This window comes from Hylobates moloch, unplaced genomic scaffold, assembly GCF_009828535.3.
Source record: "Hylobates moloch isolate HMO894 unplaced genomic scaffold, HMol_V3 SCAFFOLD_2, whole genome shotgun sequence".
NCBI classification, from domain to species: domain Eukaryota; kingdom Metazoa; phylum Chordata; class Mammalia; order Primates; family Hylobatidae; genus Hylobates; species Hylobates moloch.
In genome coordinates this window covers 45,831,783-45,846,396 of record NW_026652277.1, presented here as the reverse complement: position 1 = coordinate 45,846,396, position 14,614 = coordinate 45,831,783, and the positions used below count along the sequence as shown (strand labels likewise).

Here is a 14,614-nt window from a genome sequence, read left to right as displayed (position 1 = left end):
TGATTCTTGTCTCAAACTTTTCAGTTTTTATAGAAGTTTTGGTTAGATAACATATTTGGAGAGATAACAATGATAATTATTTTTGCTACCTTTTAGTAGCTCTGATGTAAAATAATTTTAGCTAAAAGACTGTAATATTTTATGAAAATAACAGGTTTGAGTTTAAATGTGTGGATTCAAGGTCTTATTATTATCTTTGACCCTCCCCTTAAGTGAGAGAGGGCCATAAAATTACATTCAGTTATTGACTTTATAGGTAATCATTGAGCACCTGCCATGTACTAGGCGCTTTGAGATACTGGAGATAGAGTTGTGAACAACACAGAAAGTCCCTTGAGGGAAATGAGAGATAGCCAATAAACCATGAAAAAGCAAGTAAATAATATACTGCCATATAATGATGGTGCCTTGAAGAAAAATAAAGCTACTTAAGGGGATAGAGAGAGCAGGGAGTAATGTCCAAATTCTGTTTTATATAGGTAGTATGATCAGAGTTTCATTACTAGAACAAGAGGCTCCTAACACCCAAGAGACTTCAAGGGTTTTAGGAGCTCTTTGTCAGGAACTGGAGACAAAGATCAAATATGTATTTCCTTCCCTTCCCCGCCTCCCCCTCCCCCTCCCCCTTCCCCCTTCCCCTCTTTTCTCCTTTCCTCTCCTCTCTTCTCTTCTGTCACCCAGGGTGGAGTGCAGTAGTACGATCCTAGCTCACTGCAGCCTCAACCCCCTTACCCCCAGGCTCAATCAATTCTACGCCTCAGCCTCCTGAGTAGCCAGGACTACAGGTGTGTGCCACCATGGCCAGCTAATCTCTTGTATTTTTTTGTAGAGACAAGGTTTCACCATGTTGCCCAGGCTAGTCTCCAACTCCTAGACTCAAGCGATCTAACCGCCTTCACCTCCCAAATTGCTGGGATTGCAGGCATGAGCCACCACGCCCGGCCTATATATTTCTTCATACCATACTGTGTAATGCAAAGATTCTTCTGAGATGGGAAAATAAAATTTGTTTAAACTCTTGCAGCCTTACTTAAAATGAAGTTTGCTTGATTAGCCTTTGTTTTCCTCCCAATCCTCAGCTGTCTCCTCTTTTCTATATAGCAGACAATATGAAACACCCTTTGAAGGCAACTTAATTAACCAAGAGATCATGCTAAAACGGCAAGAAGAAGAACTGATGCAGCTACAAGCCAAAATGGCCCTTAGACAGTCTCGGTTGAGCCTATATCCAGGAGACACAATCAAAGCGTCCATGCTTGACATCACCAGGGATCCATTAAGAGAAATTGCCCTAGAAACGGCCATGACTCAAAGAAAACTGAGGGTAAGTTGATTCTCAGGTTACTACACATCTAAACCTGCCCTCACAGGGAACTCTTGGGCAAAGTACTTTTAAAAATTGCTACAGGTATCCACCTAAAGTTACCTGTAGATGAAACTGAAATCCATATTCATTTCCACTGGGATTAAATATCTTTTGGGTTGATTTTAAAATAAACATTTAGCTATTTTCGTTATTTTATCTAAAAAATAACTTAGATGAATTTAGAGTGTCCTAACTGTATACTTTAGAAGTATAATCCTTCAAGTTAACTGGCTCTCTTCGTTATGGTGAGGGATTATTTTTTCATATTAAGAAATTTGTTATTCCATATATTGAGAAGATCAGACATGGAAAGTTCAAGGTTAGTTCCAAAGTTCAAGAATGTTATCAAGTGCATTTCATCTTGCTGCTCTGTGATTCTCAGAATTTTAGTAATAATTCACTTTCTGGTTAAAAGAGGACTCCATTAGCTCCAAATATCATATCCTCACATTTACAGTATCCAAAGACAGGAAAGACCAAGTCTGTATCTTGTATCTTGTAGATGGATATTTTTATGTGTCTGTTCTTCTAGTTGATGTATTTTTCTTTCAACCTATGACAATATATTTTTATAAACATAAAATCAACAGTTCTTTTCTCATGTAAAATATCTTAAACATTTTACAACTTCTATATTATTGTTAGTGTTATACTTTATTATGTGACTTTACTGTGTATTGTAATTTCTTTAGTCAGTTCCAATTATTGGACATTTTCAATGTTTCTAATTAGCTGTTGAAAGTAATGCTCTAAAGCAGGGCTCCACAGGCCAGCATTGGTCCATGGCCTGGTCACAGCAGGAGGTGAGCAAGGAGCTAGCATTGCCACCTGAGCTCCACCTCCTATCAGATCAGCAGCAGCACTAGATTCTCATAGGAGCATGAACCCTGTTGTGAACTGCGTTGCATGTTCCTTATGAGAATCTAATGCCTGATGATCTGAGGTGGAACAGTTTCATCGCAAAACCATCCCCTCCTACCTGTCTGTGGAAAAATTTTCTTCCACAAAACCTGTCCCTGGTGCCAAAAACATCGGGGACCACTGCTTTAATGAACATCCCTGTAGCTAACTCATTGCAGATAACTTTCTCCAAGTAAAATAGCCAAGTCAAAGGCAGACACCGTTTAAGACATTTGATACATTGTCAAATTACCCTTCCAAAAAAGATATTGTCAAATTACCCTTCCAAAAGTTTGTGCCAGTTTTTGCTTCCTATGATCATGCCTGTTTCTTCATATTCTTACCTATTCTGGATATTATCATTCTTTTTTACTATCACCAACTTGAAAGGTGAAGCAGTGTTTCATTTGTAATGTTAGTTTAAAATAATTCTTCAAAAGCAAAATAAATAATAGTAAACCTGGTAAAATCTAGAATGATTTTTTTCTTTTTAGTTCTGTACTAAGAAATTATATTACCCTATACTGTTTTCATTTTTTGTTCTTTGCTTCAGAGAATTATCTTAAAAGCACATTTGTGTGCTCTGAAATTAACAGAATTCAAATTTCCTTCACAGTATTCTAAGGAGAAAAAACTGTTGGGTGGTGAAAATTGCATTGAACTACAAATTGGAAGACATGTATTCTATTCCTTGTGATGCTGTTATATGACTTTATGTAAATTTTAAAACCTCTTTATTCCTCATTGTGCTAATTTTTAAAATGTGGAATTGGATTGTAGTTTATAAAACACTATCCAATTTTTAAAGTTTTTAGATTCCAATAAAATATAACTGAACATATTTCAGGTAAAAGGAAGAAACTCAATAAGGCTTCATCAATTCATTATTACCAATATCGACATCAAAACTAAGTAATAGTCAGGATGTCATATAATATAGCGTGGGCTTCCAATATAATAATTCAGTGAGCAGCACAAACTGCACATACATATACACCCCTTTTTCCTAAACCATAGTTTTAAAGAGCTAAGCTAGACTTTGGTTCATTCACAATTCATAAATTATAGATCGTACCTTTATAGCATGCCACTGTTATATGTCATCTTGCTAAAAACCTGTTTCCTTTTTTAGGCAGTCAATTTCTAGCTATTTCAAACCAAACATTTCTTCATCAGAGATATTCTGTGTCAGTGATTAGATAATTTGAACTACTGGTCATTAAAAGACTACCTAGTATTTTTTCTGAAAAGAGCTGGAGGTTATATTTTTGAGGCTGAAAAGGGTAATGGGGTTTGGAGGTACAGTTTGAATTAATATTCTTTCCCGCAACAAAAATTTTTAGGATTTTTTTTTCTTTTGGTGCAGACACATCTTAACTTCTTCATGCCCTGTTGCCATAGTTGATCTTTATTATATTCTGTGTTTCCCATGGCAGAACACTTTCATTCTTTTTTTTTTTATTATACTTTAAGTTCTAGGGTACATGTACACAACATGCAGGTTTGTTACGTAGGTATACATGTGCCATGTTGGTTTTCTGCACCCATCAACTCATCATTTACATTAGGTGTTTCTCCTAATGCTATCCCTCCCCCAGCCCCCCACCCCCCAACAGGACCTGGTGTGTGATGTTCCCCGCCCTGTGTCCATGTGTTCTTATTGTTCAGTTCCCACCTATGAGTGAGAACATGTGGTGTTTGGTTTTCTGTCCTTGTGATAGTTCCGTGAGAATAATGGTTTCCAGCTTCATCCATGTCTGTGCAAAGAGCATTAACTCATCCTTTTTTATAGCTGCATAGTATTCCATGGTATATATGTGCACATTTTCTTTATCCAGTTGGACATTTGGGTTGGTTCCAAGTCTTTGCTATTGTGAATAGTGCCGCAATAAACATACGTGTGCATGTGTCTTAATAGTAGCATGATTTATAATCCTTTGGGTATATACCCAGTAACAGGATCGCTGGGTCGAATGGTGTTTCTAGTTCTAGATTCTTGAGTAATCGCCACACTGTCTTCCACAAAGGTTGAACTACTTTACACTCCCACCAACAGTGTAAAAGTGTTCCTATTTCTCCACATCCTCCCCAGCGTCTGTTGTTTCCTGACTTTTGAATGATTGCTATTCTAACTGGTGTGAGATGGTATCTCATTGTGGTTTTGATTTGCGTTTCTCTGATGACCAGTGATGATGAGCATTTTTTCATGTGTCTGTTGGCTGCATAAATGTCTTCTTTTGAGAAGTGTCTGTTCATATCCTTTGCCTATTTTTCAATGGGGTTGTTTGTTTTTTTTGGTGTAAATTTGTTGAAGTTCTTTGTAGATTCTGGATATTAGCCTTTTGTCAGATGGGTAGATTGCAAAAATTGTCTCCCATTCTGTAGGTTGCCTGTTCACTCTGATGGTAGTTTCTTTTGCCATGCAGACACTCTTTAGTTTAATTAGATCCTGTTTGTCTATTTTGGCTTTTGTTGCCATTGCTTTTGGTGTTTTAGTCATGAAGTCCTTACCCATCCCTATGTCCTGAATGGTATTGCCTAGATTTTCTTCTAGGATTTTTATGGCTTTAGGTCTAACATTTAAGTCTTTAATCCATCATGTATTAATTTTTGTATAAGGTGTAAGGAAGGGATCCAGTTTCAGCTTTCTACATATGGCTAGCCAGTTTTCCCAGCACCATGTATTAAATAGGAAATCCTTTCCACATTTCTTGTTTTTGTCAGGTTTGTCAAAGATCAGTTGGTTGTAGATGTGTGGTGTTATTTCTGAGGCCTCTATTCTGTTCCATTAGTCTATATATCTGTTTTGGTACCAGTACCATGCTGTTTTGGTTACTGTAGACTTGTAGTATAGTTTGAAGTCAGGTAGCGTGATGCCTGCAGCTTTGCTCTTTTTGCTTAGGATTGTCTTGGCTATGTGGGGTCTTTTTTGGTTCCATATGAACTTTAAAGTAGCTTTTTCCAATTCTGTGAAGAAAGTCATTGGTAGTCTGATGGGGATGGTATTGAATCTATAAATTACTTTGGGCAGTATGGCCGTTTTCATGATACTGATTCTTCCTATCCATGAGCGTGGAATTTTCTTCCATTTGTTACTGTCTTCTTTTATTTCGTTGAGCAGTGGTTTGTAGTTCTGCTTGAAGAGGTCCTTCATATCCCTTGTAAGTTGAATTCCTAGGTATTTTATTTTCTTTGTAGTAATTGTGAATGGGAATTCACTCATGATTTTGCTGTTTGTCTGTTATTGGTGTAGAGAAATGTTTGTGATTTTTGCACATTGATTTTGTATCCTGAGACTTTGCTGAAGTTGCTTATCAGCTTAAGGAGATTTTGGGCTGAGACGATGGGGTTTTCTAAATATACAATGATGTCATCTGCAAATGGACAATTTGACTTCCTCTTTTCCTAATTGAATACCCTTTATTTCTTTCTCTTGCCTGATTGCCCTGACCAGAACTTCCAACATTATGTTGAATAGGAGTGGTGAGAGAAGGCATCCTTGTCTTGTGCCAGTTTTCAAAGGGAATGCTTCCAGTTTTTGCACATTTAGTATGATATTGGCTGTGAGTTTGTTGTAAATAGCATTTATTATTTTGAGGTAGGTTCCATCAATAGCTAATTTATTGAGAGTTTTTAGCATGAAGGGCTGTTTAATTGTGTTGAAGGCCTTTTCTGCATCTATTGAGATAATCATGTGGTTTTTGTAGTTGTTTCTGTTTATGTGTTGGATTACGTTTATTGATTTGCATATGATGAACCAGCTTTGCATCCCAGGGATGAAGCCAACGTGATCGTGGTGGATAAGCTTTTTGATGTGCTGCTAGATTCGGTTTGCCAGTATTTTATTGAGGATTTTCACATCAATGTTCATCAGGGATATTGGTCTAAAATTCTCTGTTTTTATTGTGTCTCTGCCACGCTTTGGTATCAGGACAATGCTGGCCTCATAAAATGAGTTAGGGAGGATTCCCTCTTTTTCTATTGATTGGAATAGTTTCAGAAGGAATGGTACCAGCTCCTCTTTGTACCTCTGGTAGAATTCGGCTGTGAATCTCTCTGGTCCTGGACTTTTTTTGGTTGGTAGCCTATTAATTATTGCCTCAATTTCAGAGCCTGTTATTGGTCTATTCAGAGATTTAACTTCTTCATGGTTTAGTCTTGGGAGGGTGTATGTTTCCAGGAATTCATCCATTTCTTCTAGGTTTTCTAGTTTATTTGCATAGAGGTGTTTATAGTGTTCCCTGATGGTAGTTTGTATTTCTGTGGGATCCATGGTGATGTCCCCTTTATCATTTTTTATTGTGTCTATTTGATTCTCCTCTCTTTTCTTCTTTATTAATCTTGCTAGCAGTCCATCAATTTTGTTGATCTTTTCAAAAAACCAGCTCCTAAATTCATTGATTTTTTTGAAGGGTTTTTCCTGTCTCTATCTCCTTCAGTTCCACTCTGATCTTAGTTATTTCTTGCCTTCTGCCAGTTTTTGAATTTGTTTGCTCTTGCTTCTCTAGTTCTTTTAATTGTGATGTTAGGGTGTTGATTTTAGATCTTTCCTGCTTTCTCTTGTGGGCATTTAGTGCTATAAATTTCCCTCTACACACTGCTTTGAATGTGTCCCAGAGATTCTGGTATGTTGTTTCTTTGTTCTCACTGGTTTCAAAGAACATCTTTATTTCTGCCTTCATTTCGTTATATACCCAGTACTCATTCAGGAGCAGGTTGTTCAGTTTCCATGCAATTGTGCAGTTTTGAGTAAGTTTCTTAATCCTGAGCTCTAATTTGATTGCACTGTAGTCTGAGAGACAGTTTGTTGTGATTTCTGTTCTTTTACATTTGCTGAGTAGTGTTTTACTTCCAATTATGTGGTCAATTTTAGAATAAGTATGATGTGGTGCTGAGAAGAATGTATATTCTGTTGATTTGGGGTGGTGAGTTCTGTATATGTCTATTAGGTCCATTTGTTGCAGAGCTGAATTTAAGTCCTGGATATCCTTAACCTTCTGTCTCCTTATCTGTCTAATACTGACAGTGGAGTGTTAAAGTCTCCCATTATTATTGTGTGGGAGTCTAAGTCTCTTTGTAGGTCTCTAAAGACTTCCTTTATGAATCTGAGTGCTCTTGTATTGGGTGCATATATATTTAGGATAGTTAGCTCTTCTTGTTGAATTGATCCTTTTACCATTATGTAATGGCCTTCGTTGTCTCTTTTGATCTTTGTTGGTTTACAGTTTGTTTCATCAGAGACTACGATTGCAACCCCTGCTTTTTTTTTTTTTTTGCTTTCCATTTGCTTGGTAGAACTTCCTCCATCCCTTTATTTTGAGCCTATGTGTTTCTCTGCGTGTGAGATGGGTCTCCTGAATACAGCACACCGACGAGTCTTGACTCTTTATCCAATTTGCCAGTTTGTGTATTTTAAGTGGGGCATTTAGCCCATTTACATTTAAGGTTAATATTGTTATGTGTGAATTTGATCCTGTCATTATGATGTTAGCTGGTTATTTTGCCTATTAATTGAGGCAGTTTCTTCCTAGCATTGATGGTCTTTACAATTTGGCATGTTTTTGCAGTGGCTGGTACTGGTTGTTCCTATCCACGTTTAGTGCTTCCTTCAGGAATTCTTGTAAGGCAGCCCTGATAGTAACAAAAATCTGTCAGCATTTGCTTGTCTGTAAAGGATTTTATTTCTCCTTCACTTATGAAGCTTAGTTTGGCTGGATATGAAATTCTCGGTTGAAAATTCTTTTCTTTAAGCATGTTGAATATTGGCCCCCACTCTCTTCTGGCCTGTAGGGTTTCTGCCGAGAGATTGCTGTTAGTCTGATGGGCTTCCCTTTGTGGGTAACCTAATCTTTCTCTCTGGCTGCCCTTAACATTTTTTCATTCATTTCAACCTTGGTGAATCTGACAATTGTGTGTCTTGGGATTGTTCTTCTCAAGGGGTATCTTTGTGGTGTTCTCTTTATTTCCTGAATTTGAATGTTGACCTGCCTTTCTAGGTTGGAGAAGTTCTCCTGGATAATATCCTGCAGAGTGTTTTCCAACTGGATTCCATTTTCCCTGTCGCTATCAGGTACACCAATCAGACGTAGATTTGGTCTTTTCACATATTCCCATATTTCTTGGAGGCTTTGTTCATTTCTTTTTACTATTTTTTCTCTAATCTTGTCTTCTTGCTTTATTTCATTAATTCGATCTTCAATCAGTGATACCCTTTCTTCCACTTTATCAAATCAGCTATTGAAGCTTGTGCATGTGTCACGAAGTTCTTGTGCCATGGTTTTCTACTCCATCAGGTCATTTAAGGTCTTCTCTACACTGTTTATTCTAGTTAGCCATTCCTCTAACCTTTTTGCAAGGTTTTTAGCTTCCTTGTGATGGGTTTGAACATGCTCCTTTAGCTCAGAGAAGTTTGTTATTACCGACCTTCTGAAGCCTACTTCTGTCACCTTGTCAAAGCCATTCTCCATCCAGCTTTGTTCCGTTGCTGGTGAGGAGCTGCAATCCTTTGGAGGAGAAGAAGCACTCTGGTTTTTAGAATTTTCAGCTTTTCTGCTCTGGTTTCTCCCCATCTTTGTGGTTTTATTTACCTTTGGTCTTTGATGTTGGTGACCTACAGATGGGGTTTGGTGTAGATGTCCTTTTGGTTGATGTTGATGGTATTCCTTTCTGTTTGTTAGTTTTTCTTCTAATAGTCAGATCCCTCAGCTGCAGGTCTGTTGGAGTTTGCTGGAGGTCCACTCCAGACCCTGTTTGCCTGGGTATCACCAGTGGATGCTGCAGAACAGCAAATATTGCTGCCTGATCCTTCCTCTGGAAGTTTTATCCCAGAGGGGCACCCAACTGTATCTCCCAGTTAGGTGTCTCCCAGTTAGGCTACGGGGGTCAGGGACCCATTCTTGGAGCTCAAATGCCATGCTGAGAGAACCACTGCTCTCTTCAGAGCTGTCATACAGGGACATTTAAGTCTGCAGAAGTTTCTGCTGCCTTTTGTTCAGCTATGCCTTGCCCACAGAAGTGGAGTCTATAGAGGCAGCAGGCCTTGCTGAGCTGTGGTGGGCTCCACCCAGTTCGAGCTTCCCGGCCATTTTGTTTACTTACTCAAGCCTCAGCAATGGCGGACATCCCTCCACCGACCAGGCTGCAGCCTCGAAAGTTGATCTCAGATTGCTGCACTAGCAGTGAGCAAGGCTCCATGGGTGTGGGACCTGCCAAGCCAGGAACAGGAGAAAATCTCCTGGTCTGCCAGTTGCTAAGACTGTGAGAAAAGTGCAGTATTTGGGCGGGAGTGTTCCATTTTTCCAGGTGCAGTTTGTCTCAGCTTCCCTTGGCTAGGAAAGGGAAATCCCTCTATCCCTTGGGCTTCCCGGGTGAGGCAACGCCCCGCCCGGCTTCTGCTCATCCTCTGAGTGCTGCACCCACTGTCCAACCAGTCCCTGTGAGATGAACCAGGTACCTCAGTTGGAAATGCAGAAATCACCTGTCTTCTGTGTTGATCACACTGGGAGCTGCAGACTGGAGCTGTTCCTATTCGGCTATGTTCCACTTTCATTCTTTCTACTCTATTTCTATTCTTGTTTAAAATGTGTCCTATTGGTTCATTGAATATTAATAAACCCCTATGTTAAACTTTTACTTTTACATAAATGGTATCTGTCACGTTACACACTCAATTAAATTGAATAGAATTCCTACACCAAGCAATCAGTGAGCTGTACAACCAAATGCAAAGAAGAAACCAACAAAAATAAAACTGGTAACATCCATTAGTTCAAGCACACACCTACACATACACACGAACCACTTGCCTCTGGCCTCAAGATTAGCTCTGGTTTCATTCTACCTTTTGCCCATTAAGATATAATCTTTCAGTCTTTTCTCAACCCTTCTCCCACTCAGAGTCTAACTTGTTTTAAGTTGTCTCCTAAACTAGTTCTCCCTCTTGGCCAAAACCCCAGAATGTACAAGAGGAGAAAAGGGAAATCATAGATTGAGAAGCAGTAAATACAGAGTTTGCACTCCACTTTCCCCATCTCATGGGTCCTTTATTTCCTGAGATATTTTCTTGCTGGGGACATTGGCAGGGGTCAGAGACTATGTGACTGATACTATCCCTAGTTGCCACTATTTAAAACAAAAAGTACAGTGTCACAGGGTTCCAAGATAGTGATTACAGGTGGATATATAGATATAGGCACAAAGTAGATGTCTTTTAACTATGACCAGTTTTTTTGTTTTTGTCTGTTTGCTTTTAATTTTTTTTTAGAGGCAGGGTCTTACTTTGTTGGTGAGGCTGGAGTGTAGTGGTGTGATTATAGCTCACAGCAGCCTGGAACTCATGGGCACAAGTTATCCTCTGGCCTCAGCCTCCTAAGTAGCTGAACTACAGGCATGCACCACAGTGCCCAGCTAATTTTTTATTTTTTGTAGAAACAGGGTCTAAGTATGTTGCCCAGGTTGGTCTCAAACTCCTGGCCTCAAGCAATCCTCCTGCCTCAGCCTCCCAAGGCATTGGGATTAGTTGTGAGCCAGCACATGTACCCTACAATCTGTTTTAGGCTGAATGTCACTTTCTAAGACAATGAGATTCTGTTCAATCACTTCATGCATTAGCAATATTAAACCAAATACTTATATGAGCTTAATAACTCTATATTACTTCTTCAAGACCTTTTTTTTGAGTCTGAGTCTATCGGGATGCCAAATAGTGAAAACCCTGTAACACAGTATAAAAGTGAGGCATTATGTTTGACATCAATAGTAGAAAACAAAGATGGGGAAAAACTTGTTTCAACTTAATGTAAGGCATACTCCATTTCTGTTATTGGTAAATTCCAGTATACCTCTTCATGAAAGCTTCAACGTTCATTTTAGATCACCTAGTTCTAATGTGGTGATTTTGTAGTTTCATATGTAGTTTATTATTGTTACATTATTTTTCCTTTCAAGGAAAAAACTAGAATAAATAGTAAAAAATATTGATTCTGCTTATGTGATTTGCAGAATTTCTTTGGCCCTGAGTTTGTGAAAATGACAATTGAACCATTTATATCTTTGGATTTGCCACGGTCTATTCTTGTAAGTAATAAAACCAGTTTGTGTCCCTCTTAGAAAATAATTTCAGTATAGTGTTAAAAACCAGTTAAAATTCTTATAATGCTTATTTTGGTAAATGCCATTTATTTTTTCAATTATAGACTAAGAAAGGGAAGAATGAGGATAACCGAAGGAAAGTAAACATAATGCTTCTGAACGGGCAGAGACTGGAACTGACCTGTGATACCAAAAGTATATGTAAAGATGTGTTTGATATGGTTGTGGCACATACTGGCTTAGTAGAGCATCATTTGTTTGCTTTAGCTACCCTCAAAGGTACCAAGACATTTTGTATTCAGCGTACAGTATAGAAACTTCCTATGTTTGTTACCATGCCTGACCTCATTTTGACAATTAGTAACTAAATGAACTAGTCAGTAGAAGTGAGTTAGGAACTCCCTTTCTTCTTCTAGCTACTTTCATTGTTTTAATAGCTATGTTTGTTAGGCACCTTCTGTATCTGACTGGGAAGATTTTTTATTTTTTTTGCTATGGTTACATAAAAATATATTTTAATTATATTTTAGGGACCATTTTATATGTTAATGGTCTACATGTATACTCTAGAAATTAGTATCCTAATATGAGTCTGAATGTATAGCAAGACCTTATTTCTGAATTTCCACATCAATTTATTTAGTCCACTATCCTAAAATCACAGCGACTTTAAAATGTCAATTGATGGCTAAAAATTAGTTATTTGACATATCTTTTAAATATTGTATCCACTGAAACCCATGATGTTCACAACCACAGTGGTCTAAGACACAGCTTCAGTAGAAACCTCTCCTATTTATCAGTTAGAGTTGCCATAGCAGTAAGAAACTTTTTGGAATTCATCTTCTTTTTAAATAAATCATTATATTTATAAATTACTCTTTAATATTTCAGATTCCTGTTTACCTCAAAATTTAACTTGGAAAGCTTAGACAACAAAGTACCATAAATGACAATTGACAGGTTAAAGGATCCTAAAACTCTATAAGCTCTTAATATCTTCTGTATCCTAAAAGAAATATTTCCCTCAATATAGCTTATTGAATTATTGTGCCTTAAAAATGAATAATTTATGCTGTAGACTCATACAATAAATAGTCAATTAGTACCTACTGATGTTCTATCACTTTACTGGTTTCACTTTTAGACTAATCCGTCAATATTGTCTACATGAAGCTGATTCAGTTCATCCAAATATCTGTTTATACTACACTTAATTTCTTATAGATTCTGGTGAAATCAAATTGTATTGAATAATTCTTTTATTTGTAGAGAGTAAATAACAGTTAACTAATGACATTAAAAAATAAAATGATAAATGTCATTCCTTCTAGGTTTCAGCTGGTAGCTCAATAATAATAAGTATACTAGCTAATATTTATTAAATGTTTACCATGTACTGTGTGCTTTAACAAGTGTTTTTATTCATTATGTCATTTGATCCTTATAACAATGCTGTAAAGCAAGAATTACCCCTATCCTGATCTTAAAGACAAGAAAACTAATGTCTAGAGAGGTAAAATAATATATTCAGTGTCATACGGATAGTAAATGTTGTGGCCAGGTGTTGAATCTAGGACTGTATGTCTTTAGAGCCGCCATTCTTAAAAGAGTGGGCCATATTGCCTCCCATCTAAGTGGAGTGTCTCAGAGCTCCCTGCCACATTTTTAGCAGTCTTGTATTTATATTCTCATATGATACTCTTTTATGCAAGTCTGACCAAAAAGTGAAGAAATCGGAAGAAAACACTAAAGTATTTTTTTATCTTATCTGAATATTTTTCTCATTCTGTTTTAGATAATGAATATTTCTTTGTTGATCCTGACTTAAAGTTAACCAAAGTGGCCCCAGAGGGATGGAAAGAAGAACCAAAGAAAAAGACCAAAGCCACTGTTAATTTTACTTTGTTTTTCAGAATTAAATTTTTTATGGATGATGTTAGTCTAATACAGTGAGTACACAAGAGTTTCTCTTTTGCTGTTTTTGGACACTGGTCTTTTGACCCTTTAGCTTACTGATACTGAATTACTTGATTCCAATCAATGATAATGTCTGCTTTATCATAAAAGTAATATTTCCTTCAACACAATTTATTTAATCCTTATGCCTTAAAAGCTTAATAATAAGCTTAATAATAAACTCATGGAAACTAACCTTACATGCCTATAATAAAAACCACCCCAGTATTCAAAATCAAAGGCCAAGATGTCTGTGTGTATTTATTTTTTCAGGCATACTCTGACGTGTCATCAGTATTACCTTCAGCTTCGAAAAGATATTTTGGAGGAAAGGATGCACTGTGATGATGAGACTTCCTTATTGCTGGCATCCTTGGCTCTCCAGGCTGAGTATGGAGATTATCAACCAGAGGTAGGATTTGTGTTTTTTTCCAGGACCATTTTTGTTTGGTGTTGTTACCTTTGACATAGTTAATGACTAAACCTGATTCAGGTGTTTGATGTTTAGACCTGAAGATTTTTGAGGCTTCTTTGGTTCCTCAAAATGACCAAGCACTCCATATATATCAATTATATAAAATCATGAAGTGTAGGATTTTTTTTTTCCTGTTTAAAGTTGTCCTGTTTTGGAGTTTAGGAATATCTACCACTTACTCCTTCTCCCAAGTTCTAACCTATGGAGACTAGACACAGGGGTTATTAGTCAAATATAAATTAAAAGGATCTCCTGCCTTCCACATGATGGACTGGCAGCCTGGCAGAGCTTACTGTATAGAGAACTCACAGTATACTTAAAGCCTGATGTTTCTAAATAAAAGTGATCTAAGAGGAAGCAAGGGGCTAGAATCTGTGCCACTGGAGCAGCATCCTTCACAACGTTCATCCTAAACTAGAGTGATATGAGGCCCTTGAATGTCACGCTCCTCAAGCTTGCTAATCAGTTCAGTCATTTTATCTCACTGAATAAAAAAGAAAGACTGATGCATTTCTTCTAAAACTCATTCCTCAGAGAGAGAGGTAGAAATAGAAGTACTTCATCTCTTAGCCAAAGCAAGAACTTTAAGATGGAAGAGGGTTTACTCCAATAAAAGGCAAACAATTGCTTATGAAAACATTCTTTTTTCTAGGTTCATGGTGTGTCTTACTTTAGAATGGAGCACTATTTGCCCGCCAGAGTGATGGAGAAACTTGATTTATCCTATATCAAAGAAGAGTTACCCAAATTGCATAATACCTATGTGGGAGCTTCTGAAAAAGAGACAGAGTTAGAATTTTTAAAGGTAAGCATGCAAGATTACA

At 37.4% G+C, this 14,614-nt stretch overlaps 1 protein-coding gene across 12 annotated transcripts in view; it reads left to right on the top strand.

Annotated features, from left to right (window-relative positions):
• Window positions 1–14,614, top strand: part of PTPN13 (protein tyrosine phosphatase non-receptor type 13) — a 220,211-nt gene that overhangs the window by 124,170 nt on the left and 81,427 nt on the right. For 11 of the 12 annotated variants that reach the window (XM_058433090.1, XM_032145796.2, XM_032145708.2 and 8 more), the window contains 6 exons: window positions 1,102–1,324; window positions 11,267–11,341; window positions 11,461–11,635; window positions 13,155–13,308; window positions 13,589–13,727; window positions 14,443–14,595. In XM_058433090.1, the coding sequence (XP_058289073.1) occupies window positions 1,102–1,324; window positions 11,267–11,341; window positions 11,461–11,635; window positions 13,155–13,308; window positions 13,589–13,727; window positions 14,443–14,595 (919 nt within the window). The remainder of the gene's footprint in view (window positions 1–1,101; window positions 1,325–11,266; window positions 11,342–11,460; window positions 11,636–13,154; window positions 13,309–13,588; window positions 13,728–14,442; window positions 14,596–14,614) is intronic. The other variant, XM_058433081.1, reaches the window with a different exon arrangement.